The sequence below is a fragment of the Ictalurus punctatus genome, chromosome 7 (assembly GCF_001660625.3).
Source record: "Ictalurus punctatus breed USDA103 chromosome 7, Coco_2.0, whole genome shotgun sequence".
Taxonomy (NCBI): domain Eukaryota; kingdom Metazoa; phylum Chordata; class Actinopteri; order Siluriformes; family Ictaluridae; genus Ictalurus; species Ictalurus punctatus.
In genome coordinates, this window is record NC_030422.2 from 30,829,595 (window position 1) to 30,849,266 (window position 19,672).

General features: G+C 42.0%; 1 protein-coding gene across 1 annotated transcript in view; it reads right to left on the reverse strand.

Moving 5' to 3' along the window:
- The window catches only part of dab1b (DAB adaptor protein 1b), a 49,045-nt gene that overhangs the window by 21,537 nt on the left and 7,836 nt on the right, over positions 1-19,672 (reverse strand). Inside the window, exon 2 of the mRNA XM_047156534.2 lies at positions 7,689-7,994. Coding sequence (XP_047012490.1) covers positions 7,689-7,755 — 67 coding nt within the window. The 5' untranslated portion in view covers positions 7,756-7,994. The remainder of the gene's footprint in view (positions 1-7,688; positions 7,995-19,672) is intronic.

Genomic DNA, 19,672 nt, shown 5'->3' on the forward strand with positions numbered 1-19,672 from the left:
AAATAGTAAGCTGTGTTACAAGTTTGAGTGTGGAATTCATCCAGCATCAGCGGTTCTCCAGGCACAACTACAGCCCCAAAGCAAATCCAGACCAGAAGGATGAGACTCTTGGAACTTCTTCGGTCGTCACTCATGTTCTGGACTGTGCTGCAATGACTATGAACAACACTCAAGTCTCTATAGTTGAAAATTTGATGAAACTTCAATACAATAGACTTTAAGTTAAAATTATAATGAATTCTTTTTGAACTATATAGTATATAGTTTTAAACGGGGAAGTATTTACAAACGCACTATCCGATGTCACCCAGATTAGGATGGGTTCCCTTTTGAGTCTGGTTCCTTTCAACTTTTCTTCCTCGTGTATTCTCCAGGAGTTTTTTTTTTTTTCTAGCCACCATCGCCTCTGGCTTGCACATTAGGGATACGTTTATAAATGTAAAAATTTATATATTTCAAAAAGCTGCTTTGTGACAATGTCTGTTGTTAAAAGCGCTATACAAATAAAATTGAATCTGTAAGTCTTTGGAAGTGGGCATGGTCTGAGCCTGAAGGTTCATATCTGAATAGTTCACACCAACATGAAGATAACCTCCCACTCACAATTTTGTTTCATCCCGCAAGATCTGATCTACACCTCTAGTCTCGACCAGAGTTGCTCTATGAACCTTTCCAGTAAACTTTCTATTAAAAAAAAACACACACACACACACAAAGAAAGAAAAACTATTTAAATAATTTGGATTAGGGCTGGGCAATATGATGACTTCATGATAATTATGTCACAATACACTTTTTTGAGAGATCTTTTGTTTTTGTTTTTTTTTAACTGCAAACTGTTTGGAAGAAAGAAAATTTTGTATTGAATTAATAAAACTGTAAAAGTTGTCAATATTTAAAATAATTTTTTTTGTCTTTCCTTTTCAGTGTTGAATTTATGCTAGTATGCATTAGATAATAGTACTTATTGTTTAATATATATTTCTCTAGTTTCAGTTTCAGTTACAGTAGTTTCCTATCAAAATTGGTTTCGATGTAGAGGTATATGTAGAACTTTTATTATATTACAAATGTATGGCAATACAAATGATTGTGTCACACTATATTGAGTTGACATTTCAATGATTTGATGCCTCTCCCCCACAGTTATATAGGCTGAGAGAGAGGAAGTGTAGAGTTACATTTAGCAGCATGTCTTACCAACAAGCGTCATGCTTTATCTCTACTTTTAATCTGTCTATGAATGACAACAAACTGAACATTTCTGAACACAGATCTGTTCTTGTAACTTTTTTTCATTTTAACTCCTAAAATAAAAGTCCCTTTCAGCAGGGTTTATGATATTTACTACACTAAGAAGTACATTTCACGTTATACATGAAATTCCAGAGTGGAATCACAAAATGCTAATGTTTTGGGGCGGGCGATACGACTACAGTCTTATTTCACGATATCTCAGCCGGCGACTTTACTTCCGTATAGCGTGTTCTTAGCCAGTGAGAGCGAGCAAGCGTCACCAAGCAGGTGTTGTGTGCTTTTACAATGGAAACATGGCAGCCACTAACATGCCATGAAAGTGTAGTATAGAAAAGAAGATCGACTTGTATAACTATGGCAACAGTGCGAGTGCCTTTATAATGTGTTCTGCAGGAACTATCACAACAGGGCCGACAACGCACAGGCACGGGCCCAAATTTTTAGTATTTCACTGCAAAATATAACACACGCCAGGACAGCCAGCTGACAACGTCGATCGTCCTCCATGTTTGTTTTTCTTCAGAAGTCCCATTTGATAAAACGCGAGTTGCTGTGAGTTCTCGTGTCTGCGAAATCGATACTACAATCGACAGGTGCGTGGTCTCACGGTCTGGCCGAATCGTCTAGTGTGTGCGTGCTGATTATAATGTTAAAAATCGGTTGAAACTGTCCTTATGTCTGTGGTCGCTCACAGTTTTAAAATCCATCCATCCATCCATCTTCTATACCGCTTATCCTTTTCAGGGTCACGGGGAAACCTGGAGTCTATCCCAGGGAGCATGGGGCACAAGGCGGAACTCATTTAAAACACTCTGTGTATCACGTCCGATGTTTTTCTCTCTCTTTGTTTGTTGTTGAAACTCTCGAGAACATGTGGCATTTGTGCAGTCCTACAATTTCATCTCACTGCAATCAAACCCTAGAAGTCACGTGGAAATGGCCCGAGACCAGCTTACTCAGACGCTCTCAGGACACAGAATGTGATTGCTGTGTTCTCACCTGCCTGAGGATCCACAGCAAGGTGGAGAACACACCAGGCTTTCCTTCAAACACACTAAACACTGCATGTGTCACATTAAGCACGTTAACACACCCCCATTTCAGGTCGAACTAGTTCTATATTTCAAGTTGATAAAATTCAATATCTGGGGTGCTCCTTCACTGCGAAGATGATTTAACAGCCCTTAGGAGATGGGCAATATTAAAGTACGCAAGTCAAATGTACACCTGTGTCAGCCATCTGGCTTCACCATGTGTTTACAGTTCCTGCTAATGTTTATACATGAAGAGAAAAGCTACTCGCATTGAAACACACAACGACTCCTATTTACATTCACAGGTTCAACGGAGAATTGGTGCATATCATTATCGTAGGTTTCAGATGCCTGATTGTTCACCATCAAGTCATGTTTTTGATACCGAATGTGTTTGTGTGGTAAGTCTGAGTGAGTCTGAGTCATCTTTTTTCAAGGGTTCCTGTCAGAGAGCAACAGTTGCTATGGAGATGGAAGGCATTCACGGATGAGAGGCATTTCCTATAGTGGGCAGAGAGAGCAGCACACACAGGTACACACTGACTGCTCGGCGCACAGCTCGGGGATATCAAAGCAAGAATCAAGATTCAAGATCTTTACTGTCATATGTACTTGGTAATGTCATGAAGTTCGTATTTCGTCCATTCCTCTCAAGACAGCAGGGTAAAAGGGCATAAGAGAACAATATAATACAATACGACAAGACAAGAAACACAACAGAATTTAACACAATATAAAATAAGAACAATAAAAATAAGAAAATTTCACAGTTTAAAAGTATATTAAAAAAAATCAGTTAGTAAATAAAAAACGGATGTAATACACGTAAAGTGTAAAGTGACCATGCTTATAAGGGTTGCTCTTATCATCACGGCCCCGGTGGAAGTGTTAGTGGATCAGTCTGATGTCCTGAGGATATAAGCTGCTCCAGCGCCTGGATATTCTGGCTGCAGTACTCCGGTACTCTGCTTGCCAGACTTCACAAGGGTGAAGAACTTATGGGTGGGAAGGGTGGGGACGCCGATGATGTTGCTAGCCCATTTGTAGGTTCTTTTATTATAGATGTCCTGCAGTGAGGGGAGATCTGTCCCTGTGATTTTCTGGCCCAGCCTGATCACCCTCTGTAGTGCCTTCCAGTCATGTGCTGTGCTGTTGCCAGACCACACAGCGATACAGCAGGTTAACACACTCCCTACAGCGCATCTGTAAAAGTTGTGGAGTATTTGTAGTGACGTGCCGAACTTCCTCAGTCTCTGAAGGAAGTACATTCTCTGATTGGCCTTTCTTACCCTCTGCACCGTGTTCTCCATCCACTTGAGGTTTTCACAAACGTGGACACCAAGGAATCACTCTTGCTACCTCAGAGTCTCCGATCAGTGGTGGCTGATGGAAACGCTCACCCGTCCTCATGTCCACAACCATCTCCTTGGTCTTACTGATGTTCAGTGTGAGATTGTTAGCCTCACACCGTGTGACCAGTTCTGACACCTCATCAAACATTAAATCAAAGCATGTTGGTGTCTGCAGCCAGTGCTATTGAGGTTGGTGTTCCTGCTTTCCTGTCCAATTCCGTTTGAGTTCAAATCAGATACTGTGTATCAGATTAGATATTTATGGTATGGATTGACTGAATGTGCAATGAAGTGGCCTCTCTACCTGTCAGTCTTTGTGAAGGCGGCTCGACCTCTGTGTCTGTCAGTCTCAGTAAAGGTGTGACCCGTGTACCGGTCAGTTTCAGTGAAGGAGGTGTGGGCTCTGTTTGTCACTTCCAGTGAAGGAGATGTGGCCTCTGTGCCTGACAGTTTCAATGAAGGATGCATGACATCTCTGTCAACCTCAGTGAAGGAGACATGACCTCTGTATCTGTCAGCCTCAGTGAATGAGACATGGCATCTGTATTTGTCCACTTGTAGATAACAACCCCAGTGGTGCTTACTGGAAGATTCAGAAGTTTTGAAATATGTCTGTATCCGTTTCACCTCATTGGGTGAAATTTTCATGTGAATAGCCTCATGGGAAATATCCATCCATCCATCCATCTTCTACCTCTTACTCCTTCTTCAGGGTCACGGGGAACCTGGAGCCTATCCCAGGGAGCATCGGGCACAACGCATGGTACACCCTGGACAGGGTGCCAGTCCATCACAGGGCACAATCACACACACACACTCACACTCACACACTACGGACACTTTGGACACGCCAATCAGCCTACCATGCATGTCTTTGGACTGGGGGAGGAAACCGGAGAACCCGGAGGAAACCCCCACAGCACGGGGAGAACATGCAAACTCCACACACACAGGGCCACAGTGGGAATCGAACCCCCAACCCTGGAGGTGTGAGGCGAACGTGCTAACCACTACACCACCGTGCGCGCCTCATGGGAAATATATTTACTGAAAAAATTTTGACGCGTCCAATACTTATTTCCCCCACTGTATGTACCTGCCACCACAGTGAAATTCATCTTTAAAGCTAACCCTTTTGCTAATCACATACTGAAACAGCCCTTGCTTGTCTCAGATTTATACATGAGATTGTGTTATAAATCTAACTGTGGATTACGTATCCAGATGCTTATTACATTATCTGAAAAAAATCTGTGGAAAATGTTTTATTTCTCTTAGATAATGTTCAGCGGATCTCAAGTTTTTATTTGCGCCAGTATCACTCTTGCTTTTATCAATACTTAACCATGAAGCTGAAGCCAGCCTAATACAGTGAACTCTTAAATCACACTGTCAGTGAGGCAGGAATAAAGATGATCTTAATTGTGAGAGAGCGTTCAGACAGCGCCTCTCTCCCGGTCTCTCATCTCGCTACCCATTCAGCATTCAACCCATAATAAAGGATTTTACATCACTGGAACGTCTTTTATTAGGCTTTTCTTTAGGTTTACTGACTGTCCTTTTCATCAGTGGCCACCAAATCCTGCGGTGAATCTCAATATGACCAGAAGATTTCATATCAGCTGTGAAGAGCTCTTTTGAAAGTAATACATATCTCTCATCCCTGTAGCACAGCTGATTAGCATGATCTTCATGCTCTCTGCACTGCTTCAGCTTTCACTGTGTAAAGCCAAAGCACCTGCATGAGTAATAGCTTTCCTCAGATCGATGTTCTTCCCTATGGCCAGGGCAGGAACAAGACAGCAGCCGTAAAACAGCCCCGGTGGAGCCGGGAAGCAGAGAAGCAACTCTCTGCAGATTTACTGCTCGCTGAAGTGCTGTTATTCATTACAGAGTACAGGAGGCTGAAGGAGCGTGAGTGATTGAAGTGAGACGGTCATCCTCTATCTTTTTCTCTCTCTGAGTCACTTCAATTCCAGTTCAATCCTGATACGGCCCGATGACTCAGCAAACTGAGATGGAAGGGCACCTGAATCACACACGCACGCACACCTATAAAGCCTGTTTGAAGTGTTTCTCGTACTTTTTCTGTTCTTATATCTGGTAAATCAGACGTTTATGGTCCGCTGATCCACAGCAGCCTGCATGAGATAATACTGACACCAGCAACCAGATTCTACCAGCTTGCACTGTTATAACTATGATCCAGGGCATCTACTCGTTAATCAACCGAAATGTAGATGTTATTCCCTTCTTCGTCTCACTCCACTGGCTCCCTTAAGTCAAATCATTGAATTGAGGTGGGGAAAAAAATAATAAATTCATTAGCAAGCCTACTGGGCAAGTAAAAGCTGCAATATGCTGACCAGTCCCATGTCTTTGTTGCCTGGAAAGCTAAACGGCTAATTAGCTGGTAAAGTGCTGGTTAACTGAATTAATACATATTTTAGAGTTTGTATTACGAGTTTATAATCATGAAGCCCACCATGTTTGCACCCTTGAAACAAAGTCAGCAAGTTTGAGACACGGTGTTCCTTATTCGAGTCTGACTAGTGTCCTGATTTCCTCTCCATATGTTTAAAACCTTGATGCACGTTTGATAGATTTTCCCTGGACTTTACTGTGCTTAGTTCTGTCAGTTTCCACATTGCTGTGTGTTCCTAATTAAAAAAGAAATAAGTCTGTCAATCATGCAGGCTAATTAATCTGCCCAGTAAAATCTGTTCTACCTTTAACCAGATGTGTGTAGTGCAGTAGGTGGCAGGATTTGGAAGCACACACTGTACTTCCAGCATGGAGATGGATCGCACCTCTGGGAAGTGTAAACGTAGCTAATTGTCAGTTGAAAACATTTAAAGACATCATCAAACGAGCTCCATATGTCAAATAATGACAAACCACTGACAGGTGATGTGAATAACACTGATTATCTCGTTACAATGGCACCTGTCTAGGGCTGGGAAACATGGGCAAGTGGATCTGAGCGACTTTGACAAAGGACAAATTGCGATGGTTAGACGATTGGGTCAGGGCATCTCCAAAACGGCAGGTCTTGTAGGGTGTTCCCGGTATGCGGTGGTAACCACTTGCTGCACATGCGGCCGAGTAGCCGCAGACCGATCAGAGTTCCCATGCTGACCCCTGTTCACCGCCGAAAGCGCTTACAATAGGCATCAGAACTGGACCTTCACTGGAACTAATAGGCTCAAACCTGTTCTATAGCATGACAGTGTCCCTGTGTACAAAGTGAACTCCATGAAGACATGATTTGCCAAAGGTTGGATTGGAAGAACTCAAGTGTCCTGCACAGAGCCCTGACCTCAACCGCACTGAATACCTTTGAGACGAACCGGAACGCTGACCGTACCCCATTCCTCCTCACCCAACATCAGTCCCTGACCTCACTAATGCTCAAATCCTCACAGCCACACTCCAAAATCTAGCGCAAAGCCTTCTCAGAAGAATGGAGGTTACTATTACTGCAAAGGGGAACCAACTCTGTTTTTTGGAATGGGTACATATGCGTATAATGGTCAGGTGTCCACATACTTTTGGCCATGTTGTGTATTTATCCCCCCTAGTGTGCAGTTTTGGATGTAGCACAGAAAGCTGCTATTAATACATAAAGCTTTGTTGTGGCTGATGGATACATAGCTCGCTAGTTTGCACATGTAAAACATGACTTTGTCTTTAAAGGATTCAAAATGTCAAATTTAATATAGAACAGAAAACACTGTATATTTAAGGTCCACATCAAGGAGGGGTGGGACTGACTTAAAAGAGATAAAATTAAACTATTTTAATGTGCCAATTCAAGTTAACCCTGGTTGGGCCAATAAAAGACTTCCATGAATGTTTTTGCTTAGTTGGTGCTTAATCCACCTTCCCTTTATTTCCTTTTGTTCCATCTCATCCAAACCTTCCTCAAAACATCAATAAAATCACAGCGTTAAAGCAGTGCATCGAAATTAACATAAACGCACTAGCTGATGATGGAAGCCATTCTACATGACAGACTATACAATAGACACAAAACAACTCGAACCTTTCCTCCTGGACTCCCGTTTCACGCTGGCTTTGATGCTTGGTTGTGTTTCTTCCTCTGTCGACATCCTCCTGAGTCCTGCTTCTTCTTGTCCTGCATGGATTCGTCTCCTAGCCGGCTATGCTCGGTCCTGCATGCTGCTCTCGTTCTGCTCGTCCACTCTTCTCAGCCTGAGAGAACAAACTTCTTTCTCTTTTTTTTTGGATTCCCTTTAGCCCTTTAGTTCAGGTCTAGTGGCTCACACCTTGTCACGTAGAGGAAGCTGAGCTCTGACTCACGTGGCATCACAGAACCTTCCTGTAGGCACTGGGGACAAACAGAACGGCAGAAAAGAACATTATGAATCAGTGCTATCACAGGATGTGACCATCGAGGATGACTCAGATTGTTTGAAGTACTAGTTCAACAATTAGTTAGTGTTTTCCTGCAAGTTAGTGTTTTCCTGCAAATCCAAAAGAGAATCAGTTGGGAACTATTCAATTTATTCACAGGTGATTCTTGTTGTTAAAGGATCAACACAACACCGAAGTCCACATTTTTGCATATGACTAAAAAAAAGATTAAACATTCTAAAAGATGATGAATGAAGCATATATGTTGGTTCATGTGTGACCTTCAAAAGTAGATCAGACTGTAATTTAGTGCTTTGAAAGTACTGGAAGGGCAAGGGTTGTTTTTTGTTTTGTTTTTTGCTATACTGAAGACATTTGTGTTTGAGATTGAAAGAAAAACATCAGGTGATAGATCAGAATTTCAGCTTTCGTTTTTTGATATTTATATCTAGATGTGTTAAACAACTTAGAACATTGCACCTCTTTGGAAAAATATTGGAACATGCGACTGCCAGGTTTCTTGTTGCCCAGCTGTGCCCTGTTAGACAGATTGTTTAAAAAATTAGTAGCTCTGAATGTCTACTCTTGGTTTAAGCTCTAGGTGTTGCCTGTGATGACTGTGCTTGTTGTTAAAAAGGATAAACCCACATGAAGACCAGAGAGCTGTCTGTTGGAGAAAATCAAGCCATTTTGAAGCTTAGAAAAGAGGGAGAATCAATCAGAGTCATTGCAAAAGCATTGGGTATAGCCAATACAACAATTTGGAATATCCTGAAAAAGAACGAAATAAACACTGGTGTACTTAACCAGGCATGGAACAGGTCGGCTAAGGAAAACAACAGCATTTGATGACATCACCAACAACCTCTACAAGGAAGGGGTGAAGGTATCACAATCCACTCTTTGAAGACCTCGAGAGCAGAAATATGGAGGTCCACAACATGCAAACCACTCATCGGCAGGAAGAATCAGAAAGCCAAATTGGAATTTCCAAAGAAATACAGAAATGAGCCACAAAAGTACTGGAACCAAGATTAACCTCTTCCAAAGTGTGGAGAAAGAAAGGATCTCCTCACGATCCAAAACAAAAACGAGCTCATCGGTCGAGCACAGTGGAGGTAGTGTCGTGGCTTGGGCTTGCATTCCTTCTGGAACATTCTCTCTAATCTTTATTGATGATGGAACTCATCATCAAGCATCATCGTAGCAGCAGAATGAATTCAGAAGGCTATAGAAACATTCTGTCTGCCAATTTACAGAGAAATGCATACAATCTAATTGGACAGAACTTCATCATGCAGCAAGACAATGATCCAAAACACCCTGCCGACACAAAACGATTTCATCAGTGGAAAAAAAAGTGGAACGTTTTAGACTGGCCAAGTCAATAACCAGACCTTAACCCAGTTGAGCAGCATTTCACCTCGTGAAGAGGAGACTGAAAGGAGAAAGCCACCAGAACAAACAACAACTGAAAGAGGCTGCAGTGAAATCCTGGAAAAGCATGAAATACGAAGAACCTAACAATTCGGTGATGTCAATGAGTCATCAGCTTGATGCAGTTATTGCAAACAAGGGATATCCAAGCAGATATTAAGTGCCATTTATTTTCATTTACCTTAAGGCTTATCTGTTCCTATACTTTTGCTCACCTAAAAATTGGGTGGTCTGACACCAACACTGTCATGTTCCAAGTTGTTTAACACATCGAGATTGGGTCTACCACTTTCAGCAGCAGCACATGTTCTCAATATCTCTACATCTGAGCATGTCTTACAGAGCAAGTCTTCGTACTTTCTAACCAGCAGCATCAGCGTAGCAGATCCAGTCCGCCAAGACCATACCTACGTACACGTCATTCCTATCAATAAATGCTGTTCAGTTCATTCCGAGAGTTGCCATGACTGAAATACATTCAGTTGCTGGAAAGACTCAACAAATGAACTCTGTTGTTTTAAGCATGTCATTCCAGTCACCTGATCATGATCATGTCCTTCAGGAAGTGTCTTAAAGAGGAGGAACTGCTCAACTGTGCAGTGAACTCCTGTACTAGATGAACACCTAGTTATCGTTCATGTGCTTGACTTCAGCTGTGAAATATTTATGCGTGTTAAGACGGCTGGATGTCAGGAATCGGTATGGAGTCTCTGTAATGTAATTTTCATCAGCACCAAGGCAGCAACGGCTTATTGAGTTCCATGAAAAAAAAACGAGTTAATGCGATGTATGACTTGCGCTAACTAGGTCAGCATGGCGTCCCTGATCAGCTCCAGTGTCTCTGATGATTTGGTGCACAGCTAACAAGCAGCTTCCCCTCTCACTCTTTTTGTGTGTGTGTGTGTGTGTGTGTGTGTGTGTGTGTGTGTGTGTGTGTGTGTGTGTGTGTGTGTGTGTGTGTGTGTGTGTGTGTGTGTGTGTGTGTTTATTTCAGTGGCATCCTGCCTGCCAAAGGCCTTGAGGAAAAAAAACAACAACCCAAGATCCTGGTTTTTACTGCTCAATCATGTATGAGCTTCTCGATCTTATTATTAAAGCAAAACTCAAGTCAGCCCTGATTTCTAGAGGGGACACATTTTGTCTTTCAAATTAGCACTGTAAACGGAGCGGGATAACCCCTGACCGCTGCTGCTCTTCATGTTCAGGAGAGGTTGAGTGAGACGTGCATGAGTGGCAGTGGCCTAGTTAGTCTGGCACTCATGAGAGCTGGATTCAGGTTCTGTCAGGGAAAATCTGTGTTAGCGCCTGTGCCGTGACGTGCCGCGCCGCGCTCCAGATCACGTCTTAACAAGACAAATCAATGTAGCTTTGATTAGCGTGACACAAAAAGCATAGGCACTCACAATCCTTTGACTGAGATCTTCAAACATGGTGGAGTTAGATTTGAAAAATAAGAAACCATCAAGGGCAAGACTTTCACTTTTAGACTTTATGTACAGACATAAACAAAGTTGGATGACATCCATGTAAAAGTGTAAAGAGATGTGCGAGTTTCTCCGAACAGTCGAAAGAATAGTGATGGGTCAGATTTGCCCTTTATTTTCCTTTGCAATAAGGAAATCCTAATTCTTTTTTTATTTTTCCCACATCCCATTACCCAGTTTCTGATTTGACATTTAAATTTGGAAAAACAATAGACATATTACCCAGTAACAAATAAATAAATAAACAGGGTTGCACGGTGGCTTAGTGGTTAGCATGTTTGCCTCACACCTCCAGGGTCGGGGGTTCGATTCCCACCGTGGCCCTGTGTGTGAGGAGTTTGCATGTTCTCCCTGTGCTGTGGGGGTTTCAGCCGGGTCCCCCCAGTCCAAAGACATGCATGGTAGGATGATTGGTGTGTCTGTAGTGTATGAATGGGTGTGTGAGTGTGTACGTGATTGTGTCCTGTGATGGATTGGCACCCTGTCCTGCCTTGTGCCCCATGCTCCCTGGGATAGGCTCCAGGTTCCCCGTGACCCTGAAGAAGACAGTGGCAACACTTTTTAAAAGTGGCTGCATTCCTTAGGACTGTATTGTTAGATTCTGCTGGTGGTTCAGAAAATAACATCAAGTGGGAAACAACCCTTTGTCTGTTTTCTTTTTAATACAATAAAGGCTATGGTGTTTTTGACATAAACATCAGTACTTTGCATGTACTGATGGGTCAGGTTCTTGGTTCAGTCAAAAGAATTGACCAAAATGTGCACAAGGATTTTCTCAAGTGCTGCATGTTATCTCTCAAAGTTCTTGAAGTAAGGTATTAAAAAGTAGGAGCAATGAGGTGTTATAAATAAAATATGTCATGAAAGAACGGCTCGTGAGACCCAAATGTGTCTTGCAGAATGAGCAGAAAATCTTCCAGGCGTGAAAAAGGAACGGAAGGATGTAAGCTCCCTAATTAAAGGCGACACAAGGTGAAGTAAAGGAGAGACGAACTGAAGCCGCGAGTGTGTGCTGAAACAGATTTGTTTGTTCAGCCGAGGAGGGGCTTCATAACTTTATGGTCAGTGAATACAGCTGGTAAAGTAAATTAGTCTCGTTTCTTCACATTTCCTGGATGGAAATTCAGCTTGTGCTTTGAGCAAGGTGAGCCAGAACATTCTCAAAATGAAAGAATTTTTTAGCAGATGGATCTTATCAGTAAGATGTCGCCGCTTCTATCTGGCACAGTTGTTGTAATCACCGCTGTTTAGATACCCCCGGATTCTAACACCAAAACAGCTTTGGGCTACTTGCTAACCGACATTAGTAAACAACAACAGGCTCATCCAGACAGTCTTTGTGATAGCAGGTGATTTCAGAGCTAATCGGAAGACTTCATGAGCATGTCCAGTGTATAACTAGAGGAAAAAACACCATGACCATGTATATAGCAACATCAAGCATGGATATAAAGCATCACCTCTCCCCCATCGAGGACTGTCTGACCACATTTGACTGTTTCTGACTCTGGCATACAGACCACTTATCAACAGGGTCAAACCTAGAGCAATACAAGTGTGGCAAGAGGGGACGTCTGAGCAGCTGCGTGACTGCTTCAGTTGCACTGACTGCACTGTATTTGTAACGTATGACGACAATAACGACATCTATACATCCTCTGTGCTATTTTATATAAAATGCTGCATTGACAATGTCACCACCATAAAACGGATTCGTACGTTTCCTACCAGCGAACCGTGGATGACCAAGAATGTAAAATTCCAGCTGAAGGCCCGCAATTCTGCTTTCCGGTCCAGTGTCATGCAGCAGTACAGCACAGCCAGGACGAACCTGAAGAAGGGCATCAGCAATGCTAAGGCAGCCTATAGGCAAAGGATCGAGAACCACTTCAGAAACTCGGACCCCCACCGGGCATGGCAGGTTATTTGTCACATCACTGAGCAGAATAACACCAGCAGCCTGACCAACAGCAGCGCCTCAGAGGCAGAGCGGCTCAACCAGTTCTTCAACCACATTGAGGTGGACAGAACTGGGACCACCATCGATCCAGTTCCCGCCACGGATAGCCAGACACTTGTGATCCAACCTGCTGAGATGATACCCACGCTCTGTAAAATCAATATACGGAAAGCAGCTGGTCCAGGTGATATCCCAGGGTGTGTCCTCGGACATTGTGCATCAGAGTTAGGTGAGATATTTACAAATATCTTCAACCTTTCTCTGTTGCAATGCACCGTTCCAAACTGAATGAAGACGTCCACGATAGTGCCAGTGCCACAGCAGGCTGCCATAACATCCCTTAATGATTATAGGCACATTGCACTGACACCTATAATCATGAAATGCCCGGAGAGGCTGGTTCTGCATCACATCAAGGCTGCTCTGCAACTTACCTTGGACCCCCACCAGTATGCATACAGGGCCAACAGGTCGACAGATGATGCCATCCTCACTGCCCTCCACACTGTACTGTGCCACCTGGAGCACCAAGGAACGTATGCATGGCTGCTGTTCATGGACTACAGTTCTGCATTTAATACTATCTTACCCAGCAGATTGTTCTCCGAGATGTCTGACCTAGGCATACAGCACAACATCTGCCTGTGGATTAAGGACTTCTTAACAAAGCAGTCACGGTCATTGAGGATGGGCCGGCATCATTCCTCATCTCTGACCCTCAGCACAGGAGTACCACAAGGCTGTGTGCTGAGCCCGTTTCTCTATTCTCGGTATACCCATGACTGTATTGCATCTCATAACACTAACACTATTATCAAATTCGCGGATGACACGACTGTGGAGGGGTTGTTCACCAGAGGTGATGAGTCTGCCTACACAGAGGAGGTACAGAGGCTGATGGTGTGGTGCACAGAGAATAATCTGACTCTAAACATCAAGAAAACAAAAGAACTCATTTTTGATTTCAAGCAGTGGGATGTTCACACACCCCTGCACATCAACAGGGAGATAAGGGAGAGATGGTGTCCGGCTTTAAATATCTGGGCACACACATCTCAGAGGACCTCTCATGGACGATAAACATCACGGCGCTAGTCAAGAAGGCACAAAAGCGGCGGTACTTCCTAAGAATGCTCGGGAAGGTAAACCTGTCACAACGGCTCTTGGTGACATTACACCGCTGCTCCATTGAGAGTGTCCTCACACATGGTATGCTGGTGTTATATGGAGGTAGCTCTGCAGCTGATAAAAAGGCCTTGCAGGCAGTCATAAAGACTGCGCAGAACATCATCGCAAACCAACCTGCCCTGGACAACATATTTACCTCCGTTGCCTGCAGAAAACACATAACATTCTGAAGGATCCAAATCATTCTGCCCATCATTTGTTTGAATTGTTGCCGTCTAACAAAACACACACCACAAGATTCATGAACGGTTTTTATCCTTGAACTGAAAACACCCCCTCCAACTACAACACATCCTTGATATGCAAGAATCATTCTTGTGCAATAACCTTACGAGCACTTTATTTTTACGTGCAAGGTGGCCTTTGTTTGTGCCTATGCCGTCACGTTATTAACGTGATGAAGGTGAGGACGGATGCAAGTGCAGATAAGAGCATTTCATAAAGAGAGGCAGGCAGACAAATCCAAATCATGAGACAACAGCGTGGTCAAAAACAGGCAATGGGTCAGGTGATCTGCAAACAGGCATAAACAAGACAAGGCAAGAAACCAGAACGAGAAACCAGAAACAAGATCAAAGACCATGAATCAAAATGACGAACAGGGTACAAACGTTTGGTACGGTCATAACACTCAATACTTCACAAAGCGTGAATGCCTCGAAAGTCCTTTTAAACTGTGGTGTGAGTGTGTGAGATTGGATGCAGGTGTGCATGATTAGAATGAATGAGTGTTCTGGGAATTGCAGTCCATGGCGGCCATGTGTGTAGGCCGCAGCGCAGGATGGGAAAGGTAGTCACTGGTTTGCTGTGACATGACAAATGCACTCAATTATTCTAGTCTGTAACCCTATGCACATTTTAACCCTATGCACTCAATTATTTTATTCTATTCTGTAATTGTTGGCAAGTCCATAATTTCGTTGTATGTTTGTACAATGACAATAAATAAATAAATAAATAAATAACTGCTAGCATGGTTAAACCTGGTTATTTTGATTTGAAATTCCTGTGTTTTTGAACGATAATGACGAGATATCTCACCTCATGGAGTTCTACCAAACACGATACATACAATCAAAATATTTACTGGAGGTCAGGTATATGAATGGCTTTCCAGAACATATTAAGCCACCGGCGCAATTCGTGATACAATAGAATAATTCATGGCCATGAGATATTTCATTTGTGGCCTTGAAATATTACGATGCGTCCTCAGTGTATTGACTTTATTAAAAAAGTAATCAACATATCACCATCTGGGTCCAAAGCAGGGGGCGGGTGAGCAATATAACACACTACATCACAATGTTTGAAGATATTTCTATGATTCATGATGTGTTGCCAGATATTGCGATATAATAGCAAGTCGTTTTAAATTATGATGGCCCCAAAAATTAATTACCACTAAAACTGGAAAACAAATAAATAATAAATACATAAAAATATAAGTGTTTTCAACATTTCAATCGGTAGGAAAAAGATATCGGGATGGCTAAAATGATTGAGACCTGAATTTGTCACGATATTGCTAGGCCCTAAATTAAAGGATTATTTTTGGTGACCCTGCATCTACTCGTCCACGTTTAATGTTCTGTCCATTTATGAATGATGAAAACAAAATACCTTGGAAAAGGTTGAAGTGTTTTCCAAAAGTCTATAAAACGCAAATAAGAAATGAAATGGAACAGTACTGCAAATAGAAAAATGGCCTGCAGAGCCTTTTAGAAGATCTGGCACCCGAGTCAGAAAATCTGGCATGACTTTTAAATTGGATGAAAGAAAAAAAAAACTGGAATGGCACTTAACTCTAGATGATGCGTACTGCAGCCAGCAATAACAGAACAGCTCTCTAGAGGACAAGATGTTTGCCTGAATACATGTTCATTTACCTCAACACAACCTGCCTCTCCTCTCCTCTCCACTTACACCAGTACTGGCTCATCCTCATGACTCTCACATACACGGCCCTGTCAAAACACTACATCTCAAAAAGGACTGAAAATCTCGTTTTTGTGAATGTAATCAAGTGCTGAAGGCACTGAAATAAAGAGAGGCTTCAGCTGGAGAGAGAGAGAGAGAGAAAGCTCCAGCTGAAATGAAAGAGCTCTAACACACAGAGAGAGAGAGAGAGAGAGAGAGAGAGAGAGAGAGAGAGAGACTAATTAAATATCTTGTACTGGCAGAGATTCTATTCAACAAGCTCCTAGTTTGGGTACCATTTATATTACCTTCAGAATAAAGAGAGTTATTTTATCAAGTAAAATCACTAAAAAATGTAGTGGCTTTATAATGTATTTCAGATCCATAAAACAGACGACACACCACATGGAGTCTCCCTGGTGACATACGCTTACATGAGCCAGTTTCTCTTTTAAAGGAAAAGAAATCAACCCTGAGCGACTTGCATTTTCATTTTTATATTTAACACATGACCTTCATTGCTGTCCAAGTTGGCTTTTTTTTCATTTTAAACTTCTTTCATCACTTTGGTTAACAGTTTCCTGCAATGCCGTTCGGGTACACACTGACTGTGCTGTCCTCGCCCATCTCTACCTAAACAGGGCGATGCGAAAGCGCTTCCAATCCTTCCAGCTCTCTCACCTCCTTATCAATTCCCAAAGCTTCGACGTTCATGCCAATACCGCTCTCATCATCATGTTCATCATCTCGTAGGTAGATAACTAGCCAAACCGAGTCTCTGAGTCTCTGTGGTGTGTAGCTGCATTGCATTCTGGGACTTTAAGTCCAATGTTTGCACCATTGTATGGATTTCTCATTGTGATACTGATTGTCGCTGGAAAATGTCGCTTTGTTTTTACGAGCTCACACTGAATCCTTACTGTTGTCCCTTTGAGATTGTTGACGTTTTATCACCTATTAAACGCCATTAGAACCGCGCTAGAAATAGCAATGTTCCCCTGTGACATCCGTGTGACACACAACTGCTAATTCCTCACAGGAATACTACAGCACCAACTAACAAATTAAGCCATCTTGGCCCTGAAGCAGCAAAATAGCTAAACGGCAAAACATAAATAAATGAAATAACTACCACCACCATGTTTCACAGATGGGATAACTTTGTTATGCTGGAATGCAGTATTTTCCTTTCTCCAAACATAACACCAAAAAGTTCTATTTTGGTCTTATCCATCCAAAACATTTTTCCAATAGCCTTCTGGCTTGTCCACGTGATCTTTAGCAAACTGCAGATGGGCAGAAATGTTCTTTATGGAGAGCTGTGGTTTTCTCCTTGCAACCCTGACATGCGCACCATGGTGTTCTCCTGATGGTGGACTCATGAACATTAGCCAATGTGAGAGGTCTTTAGTTGATTAGAAGTTACCCTGGGTTCCTTTGTGACCTCGTGGACTATTACACGTTTTGCTCTTGGAGTGATCTTTGTTGGTCTCCGCTCCTGGGGAGGGGAACAATGGTCTTAAATTTCCTCCATTTGTACACAACCTGTCTCACTGTGGATCGGTGGAGTCCAAACTCTTTAGAGATGGTTTGTAAGCTTTTCCAGCGTGATAAACATCAACGACTCTTTTTCTGAGGTCCTCAGAAATCTCCTTTGTTCATCCCATGATACACTTCCACAAACATGTGTTGTGAAGATGAGACTCTGATAGATCCCTGTTCTTTAAATAAAACAGGACGCTCACTCACTGAGTGACAACACCTGACTCTAATTTCACCTTCAAATTAAACTGCTAATCCTAGAGGGTTACATACTTTTGCCAGTCACAGATATGTAATATGGGATCATTTTCCTCAATAATAAATGACCAAGTATAATATGTTTGTCTCATTTGTTTAATTGGGTTCTCTTTGTCTACTTTTAAGACTTGTGTGAAAATCTCATTCTGTTTTAGGTCATATTTATGCAGATATATCAAAAATTCTAAAGGGTTCACAAACTTTCAAGCACACTTCTCACTAGACTGGTCAGTGCAAGGAATACTCCTTCGGTTTTTAGTTACTTACGTGACACGTATGTATGTTACTGACAAAATAAAATGTTCAGATATTTCATTAGTCTAATATAAATCTGAAGAGTTTCCAAGGATTGGGGTCATGGAAGATTCATCCATCCATCTATATTCCATACCGCTTCTCCTGCACAAGGTCACGGGAAAATGCATTCGAGGCAGCCTCGTTAATGGAAGCTTGGAATGCAATTTCAGAGATTGGGTTATGCCGACACCACGCTTCCACATGATAATGTCTGCCACTTTTCACACAGAATTAAAAACTTGCATTTAGAATGATTCTTTGAGCGTAATTAAGATTTACACACCATGTTTTCACTTTCATGTCACACCAGACTGATTACATGATGGGCAGCGTGCTGCTGGTAACTCAGTGTGCTCCTCCGTCACCAAAGTTAATCATGAAAATAATGATCTTGGAGTTGCTAATCATGTTGCGAGACACCATGGAGAGGAAATCCATCTCTCCACTCATAACACAACAGTCCTGTCTTTATTACAATGTTTCACTGATGTTATTCAGGAGCACTCGATTTAAAACTATGACAAATCCATTACGTTAACAAATTAAAAGCCTGTAATATGGAAGTGAAGCTTTCTGCTCAAACACCATTTGATCCAGATTTCATTTAAGGGCTAGGACATGTTAACACAACACAGGGCTGAGTACTGTTATCTCTCACTGGACATTATTAAATTATATTAATATCCGATAGCTTCTAACTATCTAGATGCTATCTAGCTAAATGTATAGCAGTCAGCTAATAATGACTCTTTATTGGTCACCTATACATTATAGCACAGTGAAATTCTTTTCTTTGCATACCCCAGCATACTAGGAATTTGGGGTCAGAGTGCAGGGTCAGCCATGATACAGCGCCCCCTGGAGCAGAGAGGGTTAAGGGCCTTGCTGAACAGTGGCAGCTTGGCTGCACCAGGGTTTGAACCCCTGACCTTCTGATCAGTAACCCAGAGCCTTAACCATCAAGCGACCACTACCCCTTTAATCCCAGTTAAAGAGCCATTATTCTTTCTGTTTTCTATCTTTTTTTTTTTTTTTTACTAGAAAGAAGAACATGATCTGTACAAGCTAAATGGTTAAAACTGCACTAGAACATAAATTGATACTGTATCTTGAAGGATGTTGAATAATCTAGAACTTTACTGGAAGGACATTGAATATTCTAGAACATAAATGGAAGCATGTTGAACTAGAACTAGAGCTTTACCATAGGCATGTTGAATATTCTAGAATGTAATGGTTGTGTGTTGAATATTCTAGAATGCAAATGGAAGCGTGTTGAATATTCTAGAATGCAAATGGTTGTTTGTTGAATATTCTGAATTGTAAACGGAAACGTGTTGAATATTCTAGAATGTAAATGGAGCATGTTGAATATTCTAGAATGTAAATGGTTGTGTGTTGAATATTCTAGAATGTAAATGGAAGTGTGTTGAATATTCTAGAATGCAAATGGGAGCTGTTGAATATTCTAGAATGTAAATGGTTGTGTGTTGAATATTCTAGAATGTAAATGGAAGCTGTTGAATATTCTAGAATGCAAATGGAAGCGTGTTGAATATTCTAGAA